The sequence below is a fragment of the Puma concolor genome, chromosome A2, assembly GCF_028749965.1.
Source record: "Puma concolor isolate L17-30 chromosome A2, mPumCon1.1.hap2, whole genome shotgun sequence".
In the NCBI taxonomy this organism is placed as follows: Eukaryota; Metazoa; Chordata; class Mammalia; order Carnivora; family Felidae; genus Puma; species Puma concolor.
The window spans coordinates 48397205-48416008 of NC_141668.1; the positions used below are offsets into that span (position 1 = coordinate 48397205).

The 18804-nt window shown below is 49.8% G+C and overlaps 1 protein-coding gene and 3 long non-coding RNA genes across 4 annotated transcripts in view; 2 read left to right on the forward strand and 2 right to left on the reverse strand.

Moving 5' to 3' along the window:
* The first annotated feature begins 806 nt into the window (after positions 1 to 806).
* On the forward strand, positions 807 to 7152 carry LOC147583155 (uncharacterized). Its single transcript, XR_015245885.1, has 4 exons — positions 807 to 1208; positions 2148 to 2264; positions 2359 to 2437; positions 6872 to 7152. It is a non-coding gene; the product is annotated as an uncharacterized LOC147583155 (long non-coding RNA).
* A 160-nt stretch (positions 7153 to 7312) lies between these two features.
* LOC147583156 (uncharacterized) lies at positions 7313 to 12878 on the forward strand. Its single transcript, XR_015245890.1, has 2 exons — positions 7313 to 8409; positions 11030 to 12878. It is a non-coding gene; the product is annotated as an uncharacterized LOC147583156 (long non-coding RNA).
* LOC147583157 (uncharacterized) lies at positions 8210 to 9863 on the reverse strand. Its single transcript, XR_015245886.1, has 2 exons — positions 9450 to 9863; positions 8210 to 8595 (listed from the first exon to the last, which is right to left on the reverse strand). It is a non-coding gene; the product is annotated as an uncharacterized LOC147583157 (long non-coding RNA).
* The window catches only part of MTURN (maturin, neural progenitor differentiation regulator homolog), a 29158-nt gene continuing 22273 nt past the window's right edge, over positions 11920 to 18804 (reverse strand). The window contains exon 3 of the mRNA XM_086693463.1: positions 11920 to 17515. Within this exon, the coding sequence (XP_086549589.1) occupies positions 17405 to 17515 (111 nt within the window). The 3' untranslated portion in view covers positions 11920 to 17404. The remainder of the gene's footprint in view (positions 17516 to 18804) is intronic.

Consider the following 18804-nt stretch of genomic DNA (forward strand, 5'->3'; position numbering starts at 1 on the left):
TTTAAGGTGGTTGAACCAATTCACTTTCCCACCAACAGGGGCGTGGCCTCCGTGCCAATGCTGGACATTATCGATCTTTCTAAGAATTTCCAAGAATGAGGTCCCGTCTTAATTTACAGTTTCCCGACAACCAGGGCTTGAATACGTTTTCATGTATTTATTGGCCATTTGCATTTGTTCCTCAGTGGGTCGCCTCTCTGTTTTCTTGGTTTGTTTTTCTATTGGGTTATCTATCCCAAATTACTAATGGAAAACCTGAGGACTGGGGAAATTAAGTTAACTGGCTTCAAGTCCCAGCACGAGTAAGTGGCCGGGCTGGACTGGAGCGTGATTGTATTTCTCAAAAGCGCCCATTCTCAACCACAAGGCCGGTTACTCTGCATCCCAGGTACGGTCCAGGTGAACCGATGAATGAAAACGTGAGGCTGCATAAGGACACGGATAGCGCTCACTTGCAGAGCTGTGGCCCTTTCTGCTTTTACCTGAAACAGCCCGGCCGTCTACCGCAGTTCCCTCCAGGACGGCCACCCGGCTGCCCACCGTGACTCTTGCCCTGCGCCGGCCCTGGCTGCCCGTTCGGCCGCATTTAGCAATTACATTGCCCCTGAAGACACAGGCAGCCAGAACTAAATAACAACCTATGGCTTATGGCCATTTCCTTAGTTAAGCCAACTGGAGCTAGACCATCCCTGGCTTTCGGTGTGGTTCATCCTCCAAAACCCAAATCCAAGACTGCTCTGGATCTGGCGGGGCTCAGCTGTCAACGCAGAGAGGGAACGCATAACCAGCTGCCATCAACTCATCTGACATCGTGCCAGGGCCACCCTACCATTGTTTGTGGCAGAACAACGCCTTTCTGCGGCAGAGGAGGTTTGCAGCCTTGCCCTTTGGGAAGGGCAGCCGACTTCTCAGCAGGCCGGAGAGCGCCTGAGCGCCAGAGGAATGCCTTCTCTAAAAATAGAAGTCCTTTGCAAGGGCTTCCTGACTAGCAGTCTTAGCGGCATCCACACCACGTCTATGCGTTCTGCGCAGGACCAGCTGCAGGCGCGGTAGGGAAAGATAATCTGGGCAGAGGGGCCGCTGCTGGGCAGAGAACCCCGTAGCCTGGGGCCGTCACCAACCAGCACTGGGGCGGACCCCTCCTGAAGGCGGCTGCGGTTAGTGTTACGGGGAAACCAGGCAGCTTGGAGGTTTTGTTTGACTGGCAGGTAAATGAACCCGACTCTCGAATCACTCCAGGCTCACCGATCCTCTTGAACAGTGATTCCAGTCGTGTCTTTTGTGAACACGCTAATTAGCACGACTTGGTGCTCCCTGAGGTCAACACAGACACGACTGGAAGATAGTGCAGGGGGAACCGGTCCCAATCAGAACTCAGTTCTACCCCCTAGTGGCCCGGCTTCGAGAAGGTGTCAGAGCCCTCATGCAGCTCTCTCAAGTCAAAAATCCCAGTTCCTATCTTTGGAAATAGCAGGGAAACGCCACTCGGTCTTCTGTGGGGTCCGAAGCAGAAGGGTCAAGGCTATCGTTTGGTTACCACACCTGGGAGTCAAAGCCTGCTCGAAGGTCACCAGGGAGAAAGGCGGGCCCGTAATGGGAAATATGTCAGTGCAGTAATGAGAAGGGAGGTGGAAGAGGGGTAGGAAAGGAACAACCAGTTGGAATGAAGTGACCGGAAAAGAAAAGAGGAAGCAAGACAAAAACAGGGTTCTGAGGACACTGGGTCTCAAAGGCCAGTTGTGCCAACAGCTTTCACAGAATCGGTGGCCCAGCACTGGTGGACCGGGCCTGTGAGGCCTTCAGGGACCCACCCCACTTCCTTCCTTGGTGATCATGAAATTCTGGGGCCTGACGGGGGGTGGGGGGGTGGTGGTGAGTATTTCGGAAGATTTTTTTTTAAAGAGAGAATTGGGAAAAAGAAGCCCGAGAGTTCCTGTGACTGAGCACAGGTGATGGGGGGGGGGCCCATGGACATTATTCTAGATGCAGAAACCTAGGTGACTTTATGCTATAAACTGAACGTGTTCCCCCAAGACTCATACGTAGAAACCTAATCTCCAACGTGATGGTATTTGGAGGTAAGACTTTTGGAAGGTGATGAGGTCACGGGAGCAGTGCCCTCGTGAATGGGATCCGTGCCCTTACAGAAGGGGCTCCAGAAAGCTCCCTCAACCCATCCTGCCATGTGAGGACACATGAACCAAGAGGAAGATCCTCATTAGACACTGAATCTGCTGGTGCCTTGATCTTGGACGTCCAGAACTGTAAGAAATAAATTGCTGTTTTTTTATAAGCCACTCAGTCTGTGGTGTTCTATTATAGCAGCCCAAGCTGATTAAGGCATTATGTTCTTTCCAGATTTTTTCTTCTGATTGATTTGGAGTTTCATACCATGGAGGCTGGAAAAGAGGCACCAAAAGATTCCATCTTCTTGAAGGTGACGATCAAGACAGTTTGATAGAGCAAATGTCATACTGATTTCTCACCATGCCCAGAAGGCACCTAGGGCATTTTTCTGCTCCTGGGCTGTCCTGCTGGGATGGGGCAGTTTCTGAGTCTTCTCCGAGATGGTGTAGACGCAGGCAGCCTTGGAGAGCACCAGAAAGTGGGTGTCTTGTGTCTCGGGCAGCCTCTATCCTAGGTCAGCTATCGCGCAGAAGGCAGGAAGGGCCACGGCACATTTCTTGCTTTCCCACCAGGGAAAGGATGTGTCTTTCCCACCAGGGAAAGGATGTGTCCCAGGATGCGTCTAGGGCTGCATCTGGCTTTATGACTTTCCTATCTCCTGCTGGCACGTCCTTGACGGTCACTCAGGGATCATGAGATCGCGGGCACAGCGACCTGGGACATCCACCCGCTGCTGTTCCCATCCCCTGGTAAAACGCAAAAGTCTTGGAGACTTAACCAACAACATTACCAACTCTTGGACACAGTTTCTCTGAGTTGTAGGGATAAAGGCAGGTCCCTGAAGGTTGTGTCTCAGGGTCTGTGTGCTTCCATGCATGAGTGAGCGACAGCAGGTCAATCTCAGAGCAAAGCAGTCTCTCCACGTTCCTGAGAGAAAGAGGAACATTTCTTTCTTCTCCCCATACCTCATTCATTCATTCACTCATTCATTCCACAAAGGTTTCGTGACCGCCTACCCCATGCCAGGACTGTGCTAAGCACAGGGGATACGTGGAGAGCGGAAGAGAGAGCACCTCTACCCGTATGTAGCTTATAATCTGGTGGGAAATGTCGTCTTCAGTTGGCCCGCTGGATGGTACATTTATATTGTGGAGAGTGTCGTGAATTTCAGGGGGTCCTCGGTTCTTTAGGCTTCCGGTCTCTTTACGATCTTCTCATTTCTTTGCCGTGTACTGAGGGTGGTGTTAATAGTTTTTAGCCGTAAAAAAGCACCGCCGACAAATACAACTTGGCCTCTGCCCATTATTGTTCCCCAAATGCCGCAAGATCAGCGTGACGTCTTGTGACAAGAGACTAAGGCTTTGCAATTAGACAAAACTGGCTTTTATTCCCGGTTCTGCCACCACGTGAGCTTAGAGGAGTGGCTTTTTTTTTTTTTTTTTTCTCCAAGTCATGAGATTTTAATGGAGACAAAACTGTGGCATCTCTATAAGGATTTTCTCTTTGTGGAAAAAGATGCGTTAGGACCATGAAGGCATTTTGCCCAGCGCCTGGCACACAGGGACTGCCTGGTGAGTCTTTGGCTCCCTCCCAACACAGTGAATGATTCCTAGCCTGGAGGCCAGCTCAACCGCAGGGTTTCTCCGAGTGTGGACCACCTGAGGCAGCACCGCCTGGAATATCTGTAAGCACACAGCTGCCCGTGTTCACCAGGCCCTGGGGGCACCAGTCCAAGAACCTGCCCGTTTCACAGGCTCCCCACTTAAAAGCCTGATTGGTGGCCTAGGCTTTTGTTAGTCTGAGGATCTAGAAATCACTTTTTTTAAAAAAATGTGTATTTCTCATTTTGAGAGAGAGAGAGAGAGAGACAGAGCGTGAGCGGGGGAGGGGGAGAGAGAGAGGGAGACACAGAATCTGAAGCAGGCTCCAGGCTCTGAGCTGTCAGCACACAGCCCAACGAGGGGGCTTGAACTCATGGACCAGGAGATCATGACCTGAGCAGAAGACAGACACGTAACTGACTGAGCCACCCAGGCGCCCCAAGAAATCACTTTTTAATGGTCAACTCTATGCATAATAGCTTTTACAGTGTGGAGTCACCTGACTCATGTCTTTACTAAAGTACTTCCTGTGTGGCACAGGATACTTCAAATCACGGGACCTTGAGCCTTCCAGTCCTGGCTAAACCCTGCCCCCCCACTCAGCATGGTGGGGGTCACCCGAGGCACCTACCCACCCTAATACAGGAGGATGGCGAGTTCCAGCTTCTGCCATTTCTGGACAGATTGACCAGGTCGAGGACAGGTAGACCTTTCAAGAGCCTGTTCCAGGAGGGGCTGATGAGCCTCCGTGGGCCTGACATGCCAGGCTCACTAACGTTGGAGGGTGACCTTGGGAAAGGCTGGATAAAAGCTTTTTCTGAGCCCGTCATGCAGAAGCACATTGAACTTTCGGGACTCAGACTCCTCTGGTGAGTGGCTGGATTAACAGATAAATACAAACTGAGAGCAGGCTGTCACCAGGGCAGCACCTGCATGGTTGCCAGCAACCTGGACCACACGGCCAGGGCCTCAACGCCTTGGACCGGTGGCCGCGGGGCCCACACTGGCAGGCAGTGGCACAAGGAGGGTACCTTTGGTGGACAGTGACTGAGCCTGTCCCAGCCCAGCTACGCTTTGGAGCTGTGCAGCATTAGCAGAAACGGCCGTGAGTTAAAGCCAGAAAGGAGAACACCGGGTACCAGTGAAGGCGAGCCTGTGAAACATACAAGAGACATCTCAAGCAACAGCCTGGGCTATTTGGGAGGAACGGGAGAGAGAAGGGCTGGGAATCCCCAGAGTAAGTTTCAGAGCCACAGACATGAGAATCTGCCTTTCGTTGTGATTCTCTCCACCCCCCGAGGCCGCTGTGGTTTGGGGGAAATGGGTGACATCAGTAAATGTGCGGAGATCGGGAAACAGTGTCAGTCACCCTGCCTAGGAGGATGAATCCCCTAGTCTCTGCCTTCTTGTGACATCACTGCTCCAGAATGTAGCACGCTGTGGTGCCAGATGAAAAGTTCTATTTCTAGAGGATGCACAAAAGTGCCATTGTCTTAATGACAGACCAAGAGACCGAGGTCATTGTGTTTCCCAGCAGCCGCTGCGCCCCGCTCCACATCTGTAGCCCTCTCCCTCAGCAGCAGGCAGGGCCGTCCCTGGGGGGTGGGGGGGGTAGACTCCAAGCGGCAAGTAGAATACCCTATCCCGCGTCCATTGGGTCAAAATCCCATCCAGACTCACCAACACGAGCTTCCAAATGAGATTTTCCAGAGCGCGTGGCCAATTTTGTCGGCACTCTTCCAGAGCTGAACAGTTGCGGGGTCAGAGCAAGGTTTGAAGTGCACTTTGGGGAATACTCTCTCACGCATGACGCAGACGGCTGGCCCCAGTTCTGAAGAGAACACACCATGTGGGTGGGTTTGATGAGTTCATGAGCACGGAGTTAGATGACATTTTTGGCCTGCTTCCGGATGAGAGATCTTTTCCAAAAGCTCGCGAGCTGCATGGGGAGATGCTTCCCACCCACCTCTCTCATGAGGAGGGCACCAGATTATGTTTCCAGCCCGGCAAGAGCTTCACCCCAGGGGTGCTTGGGTGGCTCAGTTGGCTAAGTGTCTGACTCTCAGTTTCGGCTCAGGTCCTGATCTCACTTTTCGTGAGTTCGAGCCCTGTGTCAGGCTCTGTGCTGATGGTGCAGAGCCTGCTTGAGATTAACTCTCTCTGTCTCTCTCTCTCTCTGCCCCTCCCCTACTCATGTTGGCTCAGTCTCTCTCAAAATAAATAAATAAACTTAAAAAAATTAAAAAAAAAAAAGAGCTTCACCCCAAATCAGTCCTATCATCCCACTTAGCCCTTCTTGTAACCAGTTATAGGAGCCGTTTGGGAGCTGGCAAGAGTCAGAAATAGTCTTCGAAGGAAGGGGGAATCAAAAGAGATCAGGACAGTCCAGCTCTATCACGAAGTATGACCCAACTCCTCCGCCAAAGCACGGGTTTTAGTGACACCGTGCAAGCCAGCTCACAAGTGGCCTGGGTTACCCAACAGTTGTTTTGCATACTGGGACTTTCCTCTGAGTACCCTTTGGAAGCTAAGGCCACTCGCAAATACAAAGCACCTGCTTCTGAAAACATAGCGTTGTCTAGTAAAGGACGTAATTATATCCCCGTTTTAAATGCAGATAAACTGTAACGTACAGAGTGCTCGATGTCAGGCAAGGTTGGGGAGGAGAGAACGGAGGGGTGCGGTCGGGGGAGAGGCAGACCCTGACACAGCCCTCAAGGGTGCATGCGACTTGAAATCCTATCGCAGAGTGAGATTTGGGGTGAGACTGTAGCTGAAGTCCTCTCGAGCTATGAGATTTCTATTTCTGATGACAAGGAATATTGCAGTCAGAAACTGTTAAGCCCTGACACTCCCCAGACCCAGGTTAAAGTTGATCCTCCACAACGGTTTGCATTTTCACTGCCCTTGCAGCCTAAGGCTCCAAGTGGCCCTTCACACATCTAAGCAGAAGAAACTACAGATTTAAAAGACCAAGGCCCTGTGGGAAGCAGGAGCCGGATCCAGAAAACCAACTTTGTCTTCGTTACAATGTAACACTGTGCCCTTCTCTTTCCAAACCTGCGCAGCCTAGTGATCCCTGGAGAACTGCCATTTTCACAGGAGTGTTTTTGACTCACCTTTTCTGCTTTTCTTCCCTTCAGCTGCACATCGTTTGGAAAACGGGAAAGCGCTGCTCCCGGGGTGCCGCACACTCTCCCTGCAGCCACGAGCCTACGAGCCCACGCCGGCGTGCCAAGACCACAAGGTCCCAATCACGGGGGAATCTGCGTGAGGCCACCCGAGATCTCAGAACCCAGGAAGGCCGGGTTGGGACGCCAACATTTCTTACGGGCTATGACCTGGCCGGCTCTTTTGTCCCCTGCATTTGCAGAGGAAACAACGGTGGAGGTCATCCAAACAAGAACACGAGCTCCAAATCAAACTTGACTTTGTCTTTGCAACGCGTCCTTCGATTTCCAGGCAGTCTGCACAAAGCCGTGCTAAGACAAGCAGCATTGCTGGGGGCATTGACGGGGTGCACGCTGCTGTCTTGGCACAGAGGCGGAAGGCAAGGGCTGGAGGGCGGGGGGGCTGGAAGCGTGTTGGGACGACCCAGGGAGATACATGGAGACAGAAGTCTCCAGTGTGTGGTGGTGACTGGTATGAGGGGTAAGCGGACAAGGAGAGCTTTCTCCCTGCTCTCAGGTCCTGGCCTGACCACAGAGCGAATTACGCGCCTGGCTACTTCAGGGCAAGCTTGGGTAAAAGCCTCTTCATGACCAGGTGTCTGTAATAGCCTCTTCTGTTATTAGAAGAATCTGTAACAGCCCCGGAAAGGGCCATTCAGGGGGCGAGACCTAGAAAGAAGGGAACAGAAAGGACAGCGTACTGGTTGTCCCCACAGCCGCACACCTGCCTAGAGATCCTCTTGTCTTACCAATTTACTAAATTATTTCAACAAGCCTGTTGTTCCAATTCTTCCAATCACTTTTAAATCTTTGCCACCACATGGATACTAGAAAAAAAAAAATGTCTCAGTTAGCACCCTAATCCACCGGGCATGGCCAACCTGGTCCTGGGCAAGGCAAAGACTTAAAGTAACGTTCCCTTTAGTCCATGCTGTGCACAGCAACCAAGCAGACTAATAGTGTTTAGCGTTCTCTGCGTGAAGCTTACGGGCAGGGCCTCCGCAGTGCTGAGCAAAGAGCCAGAGGTTTCATTAAACGTTAAGACCAACCCCGATGACCCTATTCAGAGCAGAGCAGTTAAAAGGGCTCTGAAGGCAAACTGCCTTGGTTCGAATCCCAGCTCCAGAACTTACTAGCTGTGTGATTCTGTGAAATTTGCTTAACTTCTGTGTGCCTCAGTTTCCTTATCTGTCAAAGGGGGCTACCAAATGACATCTACCTTATGCTGGAAGGATACGAGGAGTTAAAAGGGGCTTTGTGCTTGCTACTTAATCTGGTACTCAGAAGGAGCTTTATAAAAGTTTGTTAAAATAGAGTTTTGTATGTAATGCCATACACAGCTTGGATTTATTCACTCAGCACTGCCGGCTTCACGACAAGACGCCCGAAGAGTCAGTTGCACGGAATACAACCAACACTGGGGAGCAGGGAACCTTGGGCCTTGTCCGCACTCACCAGGATGATTCTGAAACCTAATGGTAGCAGTGAGACTGCCGTTAAGTCGCTGACCGGTAAGACGTTTTTCCGGGGAGTCTGGGCTTCTGTTGTGTGTGCGGCATGTTAGTTGTCCTTTCCACTAATATCCCTTTTCCGTCAGTGGGTCCCAGGCCCAGTGAAATCACCCAGCAAAGGACAGCTGTCAACACCATTTGTGGGCTAGGTTAGGCCTAACTCAGGAGACAGGAACACGAAAAATCCTGAACAAGAGAGAGAGAAGAGAGAAAGGGCTTTTCTGGTCCTTCTTGGGCTAAAAAGAAACTCCGAGGCACCACGGGGAGCTACGGGGAGCTCCCAACGCTGCCTCCGGGTTTGGATTTGGCCTGCGGCGGGCTGTGAAGCCTGAGAATATTCCAGCCCAAGAATATTCCAACTGCATCTCGTGCCCTGGAGTCTCCCCTCCCCGCCCCAGGAGTGTCAACCCGTTTTGGGGGGCTCCCAACCACTTCCGTTCTGGTCAGATCTAAGGGTCCTAAAAGCCTTCCCCACCCACTCCTGATCTGGGAGCATCAGGGAGCCTGATGGGGTTCCAAGTGGAAACCTGTGGTCCCAGCACTGCCCATGGCACCCTGAAGTTTGACTGCAAGTTGCAGGGCTGAGCAAAGCCTGCCGCCTAATAACGAGAAAGGCTCTGGGCCGCCGGGGCCCACAGGGGCCCCTCCCCTCGCTCAAAGCAAAGTGCACTGTGCCGTCCATCTCCTCTTTGGCGTCTCCCCAGCCCTTCTCCGAATGAGCTAAATGCCACGCTTCATCGATCGGTCAATAAGTCGTGTTTATTGAGCTGACAGTGTGTGCCCACCAGGGTGTGGGAGCTGTAGGGAAAGATGGATGAGAAGTGGGGGGGGGGGGGGGGGGGAGAAAAACAACCCAGGACAAATGTTAGGGCTTTGTATAAGGGAAAGGACCCTTTGCCTTGCTCTCCCACACACAGCCCGGCTCTTCACCTCTCTCCTCGTGCCGGGGGTCTGCTGGCCCTTCTCTCCCAAACGCTCCACCAAGACCCGGGCGCCGGCTTGACCCAGAACTAGAAAGCCCTTTTTTATGCAGTGCTGACCTCTAGAGGCTTCCAATTAAAAAGCATCCCAAAGGACCAGCTTCGTTCTACAGCCGGTTTCTCCATCTGTGGTGTTGCCGTATCTTCCTAGAAAATAAGGAGGAGGAAATGTCTCTGCTCCTTTCAACGTTACTTAATAGGAAATGCCTACCTCATTCTTAGGCTGCCTAACTATGGCTGGCCCAGATTTTCATAAATGTCAATGTTTTCTGCTCCAAAAGGGAAAAAAGGCAGGTCAGAGATAGAGCGTTTCAGAGTTACTTTTCTACTACGGATCTAAGAGGAAAAGTACAGTGCCAGCTTATCTCAGGATGCGTTTCTGGGGTTTCCAAAGTAACAGATGGCCAGGCCTGCCAAAGGGAAAGAACGTTCGCTCACCCCGATTCAGGGCACCAGGCAAAACGCTGTGCCACACCGCCCCCCCCCCCCCCCCCCCCCCCCCGCATACAGGCGTCAAGCCCGTACGTGGTCCAAACCCCGGCACAGGGTCCAGATACTGGGTGGTGGGTTTAGTTCGGTTTACTTTGTTTGACTTCAACCCATTCATGTCCACAATGAACACTGGGAAAAAAAAAAAAAAAAGCGTCCCGCCGGACCTGACTTTCCTATGGAAGCGAGATTCGTTTCTAAAGGAAATGAGACTGCGAGTTACAGTCCAAAGCAAAATACCCCAAATCTTCCTCTTTTGTTGTGGCTCTTTATTCCACAGGATTGATCGCAAAGAGAAGTGTAGGAAGGCAGGAGAAAGTACCCTGGGACATGAGCATCTGGGCTGACGTGCACCCACTATTTTGGCCCCTAGAAGGGATTCTAGGAAGATGGGCTCAAAATCAGAGAAACACAGTTCTGCCAATGTCACCACCCAGTCCTGGTTTCATGAGACAACAGTTTCATTATAAACGTTGCTTCCCGCCCTCCCTAGCCCCACTAGCCAAGACGAGACACATCCCCACAATGCTAGTGCCTGGAAGGAACTTAGAAATGAGTCCACAGTCTTATTTTTACAGATGAGGAGACAAAGATGGGGGGCGGGGAGAGGTGACACGGCCACATCGCTGGTCAGGGGGGAGCCCGGGCTAGAACCTTTACCCCCAGCCAATGGATTTCAGAACGATTCACCACAAAGGGGGAAATGTGGGTCTTTCTAACACTGGTCTCTGCAATTAGATAAAGGAGTCGAGCTACATTTTAACAAGTTTGCCTGTGGGGGCACCTGGGTGGCTCCGTCGGTTAAGCGTCCAACTTCAGCTCAGATCATGATCTCTCGGTTCATGAGTTCAAGCCCCGCATCGGGTGGGCTCTCTGCTCTCAGGGCAGAGCCTGCTTCAGACCCTCTGTCTCCCTCTCTCTCTCTGCCCCTCCCCCGCACTCTCTCTCTTTCTCAAAAAGAATGAACATTTTTTTTTTTTTAAAAGTTTATCTGTGAAAAGTGATCAAATAACAGTCACAAAGAAATTCCCCCAGAAGAAAGGCTTTGGCTGGGGAAGATCATGCCAGCACCGTGCTGAGGTCAGCATCGTTGACTGGGGGAGCCTGGGTGGTTCAGTCCGTTAAGTGTCTGATTCTTGGTTTCGGCTCAGGTCGTGATCTCGCGGTTCCACGAGTTCAAGTCCTACATCGGGCGTCATGCAGATGGTGAGGAGGCTGCTTGGAATTGTCTCTCTCCCTCCCTCTCTCTCTCAAAATAAATTAAAAAAAAAGAAAGAAAGAAAGAAAGAAAGAAAGAAAGAAAGAAAGAAAGAAAGAAAGAAAGAAAGAAAGAAAGAATCGTTGACTGAGTGAGACTGGGAATGCCTGCACACAGCCCACTACTCACGTCCAATCTGACAACAGCCGTGCCAAACACAAAGAACTGCAAATGAAATTATCTAAGACACACACACCAACCTCTACGCTGTTGTCTATTGAGGCAATCTCAAATCTCATTTAACAATCTATGGAGACCTATTCATTTGGGGAAAGAAACCTGCTCTTAATCAAAGAATGGGACTTCACCACGAACTTCGGACAGATCCTTTAAATGTCACTGCTTACGAGATAGTCATAACTGGGAAGAGAGTAGTGGGGAAACAGGGTCATTCATCACAGAGTGACCACAGGTTTCCAGCCGGTGCCACAAAGGATTCCTCACTATGATGGGGGAAAATAGAGTTGTCATACCCATCGTATACACACCTAAAGTACTAGGTCTGAAGGAAGACTGGGAAAGCACTAAACACCAGCCACGACATCAGCACAGATATATTAATGTCACAAAATTCCACAGCATTTGAATCATGTCAGTGGTTCACGTAACTGCCTTCTCCCTCTCTTCCCCCCGCCCCCCGCCGGCCATCTCCCACCCAGCCCTGACACTGGCAACCACAAGCTAGCTGACGGTCCTCATTCTTTGTCCCTTTGTTTGTGTCACATGAGGTGTCCTCTCAGACCAAACATTGTGGAGGGAGTAAAAAAGAGGCAAACACCACCATAGTTTGGAAGGCTCTTTAATAGCAAGCGTATGGTAATTACATGGGTGGATGAGATCCTCTCTCGCAGGGGAGAGAGGCAGGTGCAGATGCAGACAGGGATCGGTTTAGGATTTACACTGCCGGAGGCATCTAAAACAAAGGGCAACAATTTTTTGGCAACCCACTTCACAGTTTTGTAATGTACAAGAGATTCCGCGGAAAGGAAATATAAAGGCAAAGAAAGCATACACACCTTGCATGAAACGTTTCTGCCTAAGGAAAAAGAAACCCAAAACTGTTCCTTGATTTTGCTTCTCAAGTAGATGACTCAACTCTGCTCTCACACACCAATTAAGACTGGCCCACAGATAGTGTCGGATTTTCCCCAGGGTGGACGATTTGCTTTCTCCTCTAAAAAGCCGACAGGGGTGCACGGTACTGCTCTGTGTCTTTATCCATCTGGCTCTCAGAAGGTACTTAAAGAATGACTCTTCAGCAACAAAAACGAAACAAAAGAAAAAACCAGGGAAAGGCAGTTTTACAAAGAACAGACTATCCGCCTTCTCTGCAGTACCGAAGAATTTGAATCCAGTTCTCAGTAAATTAAATGTTTATTTTCGTGTGGCCCGGCACACGCTCTCAACGGCTTGTGCCCATTCGGCCACACAGTGCTTTACATGAGGCTTCTAACATGTAACGCTCACGGGCCCTCTATTTTTATAATACGCATTTAAATAAAAATATCGACGACAACATATTATTTAACAATTTGTCCGGGGAACACGAGCTATAGATATTTTGCCATGGACACGACGTTGCCATGGACACCAGAGGCTCCGGCATTCTGGCAAGTTTTAGATATGCTGTAGACAATCTAAGCAACTTCAGCCTTTCGTGTCATACCTGGTGTCACAAAACCAAGATAACTAATTGGCTCTTTGTGGAAGAGGATGAGTTTTTAATTAAAAACACAAAACCAGGGGCGCCTGGGTGGCGCAGTCGGTTAAGCGTCCGACTTCAGCCAGGTCACGATCTCGCGGTCCGTGAGTTCGAGCCCCGCGTGGGGCTCTGGGCTGATGGCTCAGAGCCTGGAGCCTGTTTCCGATTCTGTGTCTCCCTCTCTCTCTGCCCCTCCCCCGTTCATGCTCTGTCTCTCTCTGTCCCAAAAATAAATAAACGTTGAAAAAAAAAAAATTTTTTTAAAAAACCACAAAACCAAACAAAAAACTCTCAGGCTTCTCTGGTCATCTGAAGCAATAGGCAGGGGCCCCTCTTCGGGGTTAACACTCATTACAGGGAAGAGGGATCTGTGAGCCCCTTGAGATTTCATTGTGTTCTTTCTACCACCCTCAAGCACCTTGGAGTCAGTGGGCGGGCTCTGCCCTCCAGCCCCCGGCCGCCTCCACGCTGAGGGCAAGATCCAGTCTGGTTCACGTTCCGCCTGCCAGGTGATGAGAGCCCCCAGATCCGTTGGCACTTTGGGAAGACAGGCTTCTCTGGCTGACGGCTGGCTTATTGAGGAAAACTCCACCATATTTGCAGGACGCGCCCGCGGGCTCCTTGGCGGGGGGGGGGGGGGGGGGGGGCATCTGTAAAGCCACAAAGCCACCCCCGACACAGGCCTCGCCTCTCAACATTCAGGCCATCCCTTTGAGGAAAGCGGGCTCCTAGCGTGAATGCCATGAAGACAGTTTTCCTATACCTCACGTGATAACTGCCTTCGGGCTTTTTCTTTTAAGAATCGGACTCCCTAACTCTCCCATTCACCCTCTCTCATCTCCTCCCGCCCCAGATTAAGTCCCGCCTGCTCCCATGTGCCTCTCGAACCGTGGGAAATCAGATGTGTTCATACCGGTTTCCCAACCTGTGAATTTTCACGTGCAAGGTAGATTTCTAAAATATGAGTTCCGACGATGCTCTGCAAGCACAGCCCCCCCCAGGTCCATCCGCTTTGTGCTCTTAGGAGACAGACACAACAGTTAGAGACGTAGTTGTGCTGGAGGAAAGGTTTCCGTTTGTATGTGAAAAATGACAGTAGCTACGAGAGGAGAGAGATTGTTCACTGAAGGACACGAAACCTGGTTCTGGCAACCAGGACACAAGGAGAATTCCTAAATCAAAGACTTTTCATGTTCTAGTCACATAAAAAAAAAAAAAAGTCCTACGTGCTGCTATGAGCCTGGGAGACTTGAGGGGACGTCTCCGTGTACTTGAATCCGGGGTGCTGGCAGGCATCGCGTGGGGTCCCACCTCCCTCCCTGGCTCCCTAACTCATTCTCCGGTTCCCCGAAGTGCGCTCAGTAGGACCATCAGGCAGAGACAGGGACCGGTTGCCATACGGAAAATGTCTCTCAAACCCAGGATCAAGGTTTTTTCACGTCGCCAGAGGCCTGACTTCACAGCTGGCCCACAATGACCAACAAGCCACCCATCGCCACCCCCCCACACATGTGCCACCACCATTCGCACATCTACACGCACTCACACACATTCTCTCTCGCGCTTTTCTTTCTACTGGATGACACGGCAAAAAAGCAAAAGTATTCCTCTTCCACTCTCTTCCAGCTACTCTTCAGGGAACTTATTCCACTTCCGAAGCCACCGTCTATCAGGGCACAAGGAAAAGCTATGCCTTCCAATGACGAAGCCTGCCTATCCGGGACAAGTGTGTTTCTAGATCTTCAGAAGCCTTACTTTATCCTCTCGTGTAAGGGACAGGAAGTCATCAGCCCCTCGGGATCACGCTTGAGGGGGTTTCAACATTCACAGACCAACAGAAACATACTCCAAGGTGGTCCTGTGGCCAGGATCCTCAGGTTAGCATCTAGGCGTGATTCAAAATGTATTTCTTTCTCATTTCCCTAAAGCTTTCCTTGACGGTTGCTCTCCACACACACACACGTCATAAGGCAGTTATGGGGCGACCGTGGTGGAAGCAGGAAGGGAAAACACCCTTGTTTCAGGCAAGTTAGGTGATTTGCCCAAGGTCACATGGTCACCGGCAGAGCCAGGACTAGAACCCAGGTCTCTGTCCTAACTCCTGGGCCGGCGCTCCTTCCGCTGCACCACACTGCCTCTTCGTAAGTGTTCTATGTTCGGGAAAGTCAGGAATGTGTCTAACTATGGAACCTCTTCCGTGACAACCACCGCAGGCGGCCTGCCTCGCTGACCCATCCGGGTGGAGCTCTGCACCAGGCGAGCTCTGACACCGCACGCGACCCGCACACACAACGCACAGCCAGGTGGGCGTGAGCGTGTGCACGGGCGCGGGTGTGCACAATCAGAGGAAAGGAAGTTGGAGAGGAAAGAGTCCGATGTGCTGATGCCTTCAGTGGTCTGGCCTTGGAAATAAGTAACATGCAGCAATGGCATCCTCAACCCCGGGGGCAGAACAAAGACGAGATTTCTCCTCAGCCCAGTGACCGGCTGAGCTGACCTCGGGGCCGTTTTTTATAAACAGAGACATTAACATAATAATACCAGAGCGCATTTGGTCAAAGCCTAAACGCTTTCTCATAAAATACATTTTTCTATTAACGTCCATGTTCGAACATATGGAAACTCAGATTTTGAGCCTCTCCGTATAAAATTCCAGTGTCCCTCGTCAACCTTCTTCATTTCAGTGGCAGAAGTCATTCTTACTCTTTCAGCCCGTGGAGTCAACACGGTGTCAACACAGAGGCCACCACACTTGAGTGGCATCTACAGAACACAATCACCCGTGCTCGGGTACAGGGCCGGTCGGAACACGGGGAGCAAAGCACGGGATACGCTCACCCCGCTGGATGAAACACCAAGGTGTGTCGTGTGAACAGGCGACTCAGAGGGACATCATTCCACTGGAGGCTAACCTTCGATATGGTTTTTCCAAGCAAGGAAAAACACGCGGGTACCAAAGCACGGATGGAAACCACCACATTGTTTTACCCGATGACTTAAAACCGCAGCGCGCGGTTCTGCCACAAGCAGCCGTGCTCGTCACGGCACCAATCAATTAAACAGAAAATGTTAGCTAAGCAGGTTGACACTGACATGCCTGGAAGATACACAAGACTCCCCTAAGCTCTGTGCTCTCCGCTGCTGCTGCTTTTATTTCTAATCCCAAACTATGACCACCTCGCAGGCATGTGTGTGCATGTTAAAATTCCCACCCCAGATGCTACGTTTAGTTAAGGGTTGTGGAAGAGGCATTCTGCGTCCTAAGTTATCGGCACGAGAGATGCAGAGAGGTCCAAAAAAATGAATTACTTTACATAACTCCACCTTAGCGTTCCAAAGGATTTCCCTTGGAAACGTATTTGTTGGCTGAATACTGACAGCAGTGTTTCCAATTATTAAGTAGTTGTTTCTGTGAGTTGTCTTAGTAGTTTGATCATTAGAACTTCCCCCCTTTGAACCAAGCTAACCCACGACTGAAAGATTCTCATGTTCCTATCGCTTTAAAAAGTCACGGCAGTTAGGTTCCTCGAAGCACCTGATGACATTTGTTTTTTTTAATAAATTATACAGTGGGATCCTTTTCTTGACTTTTCTTTTTTAAAGAATAAAAGACAAATTAAGAAAGTAAAGAAGGATTCCATCACATTAAAAAAAAAAATTATCCTGGTTTATTTCCCCGTTAAATCTATCTATGGCTTCAAAGTTTAAGTGGCACTTGGATTCTGAATGTTTTCATGATTTAACAAGTTGCCATCTGGTTATAAAGAGAGAACGTAAATGTTTCATTTCATATGTGGGACGGTTTATAAACATTTTAAAGAAATCAATAGTTTATGTCACCCCATCTATATTTTCCGCTATTAGATTTTAAAAGTGGCTTTGGAATTAGCATGTTTTGAAATAATTGAACATGCAAGTCATGTTTGCACCTAACCATGAACCAGCTGCAATCTATCCAGGTAACTTAGTGATGGCGGAACACTTAAGCAAAGGCTTCTTTGCCTCTCTTACCCTCTTCATCCAAAGCTAAGTGATTATCCTTTTCTGCCCTTGTATTTGCACTTGTGCAGTTTAATGACTAGGTATTAAAACTCATGCCTTATAAGCAAATTCCTTCACTCATGGACACTTAAAAAGTACGTAAAAAGTGCAGACTGCATTTCTTCTCTGCCATGCTTTTCCCCTCAATAATGTCACCTGTGAGGACTCAAAACATAATCCTTAATACATTCCGAGTTCTCTACGTTCGAGTCAGTGAAAGTGAGTTCTTCAACACAAACTCAGGAGAGAACGGTCAGCCACAAAATGGACTCTAACTTCAAAATGGCAAAGGCTACCGAGACAACTCCATAGAAACCCACGGAAACGGAAGTAAACTTCAGGTCACTTCTGAGCAAAGCTCATTCCAGAAATTTTGTGGTCAATAAAAAGGTACTTGGTTTGAATTTGGATGCTGGGAGCCAGACGTCCTGTTTCGAAGTGCTAACGCAAAATGCTAACCCAGGAGCACGCAACCCCACCTCAGGTACCGGGGGTTTACTCTCCTCGGTGGGAGCCCTCGGAAGTTTACTGCTGACTGACCCCCATTTGGGGGTGGTCCGCCTCTGGCTCCTCCTCTTCCACGTCTGCACTGTACTCTTCAAATGCATCATCGTCTGCATCCGGAAGCCCCAGTAACTACAGGAGAGAGAAGAGAACCAGCCGTGAGTACCAAGTGGCCCGCGGGCGGGAAGGTAATCAAAGACGTCTGATCCCAATTCAACAGCACCTGACAGGACTTAGCACAGCACCGATGGATTCCCCTCTGGTGTGAACTGTGCCCACGATTATTTTTATAACCGTATTGGGTGGAAATGTCAAAGCTTTAACGGGCTGGTGCCCAAAAGGCTAAGTTTTCTTGGGGAGCCTGGAGATTTCTCTACTTTTAAGTATCAAAGCATCGCACCACACCCCCATGTACAATAATAGAGTGTCTGTGCACACACACACACACATCTGGGATGTCAGATGTCAGCAGAAGTACAACGGACAGTGCTGACGGTTCCATCAAGACGACCAAAATCTATCCCCCTCTATTTTCCAACCTAAAAACAGGTGCTGCCAGCATTTGTCACACACAGAAAAACGTGAAAACCACTAAAAGATGTAGCAAAATAACAAAATCTATTTAACAAAATATTTAACAAATCACAGTGGATCTGTAAGATGGGATCTCATATACCCACTTGAAAGAGTATTCTGGGTAACTTAACGATACAAGAATATGCTCCTAAGTGTAAAAAGACATGATAAAAATTGCATTTTCAGTGCAATACAGATTTTCTTCAAATTTATACACAAATGCCTAGAAAAAAAGACTTTGACAAAATACATCCACATTTCAGAAGTGTTGTTTTTAGACAATGAGGTAATGGGTACGTTTTTATTTCCTTTTTATCTTTTTGTATTTTCCAGAGGCTCTGTAATTACCATCAGGGAAATTCACAATAAATACACAGTAAACGTTTTCTTAAAGCACTGACTGGTCTTCGGTTAGAAGCTTGAGTGCCATTTGCCGGGTCTGATCAGTATGAACGAAAAACTCTGGTGCCGGCAAGAAGCCATGGCCTTGGGTCCTCCTGGGCCCCGACCGTGATCACGGTGCTTCCAATCCCACAGCTTCTCGGTGAGACTTACGGTCACTGCATGCGACTGCCCTGACTTTCTCACGTGGTGGCCCTCTTGGCTGAATACTTTCAGGCAACTTCACTGAATGGCCCTATGAGCCAAACTAACTGCCTTAAGCCACTCGAATAAGTTAGATCATTCTGTTTACTTTGCATGACCCCCCAGTGCCCTGCAACCCGTGCTCCCTTCCCCTGTCTTCCCAGCCTCTCCCCAAATGCTTAAACGAGTCAAGGACAAGCAGAATCTCAATCAAAAGGATGCTTTTAGGGGCGCCTGGGTGGCGCAGTCAGTTAAGCGTC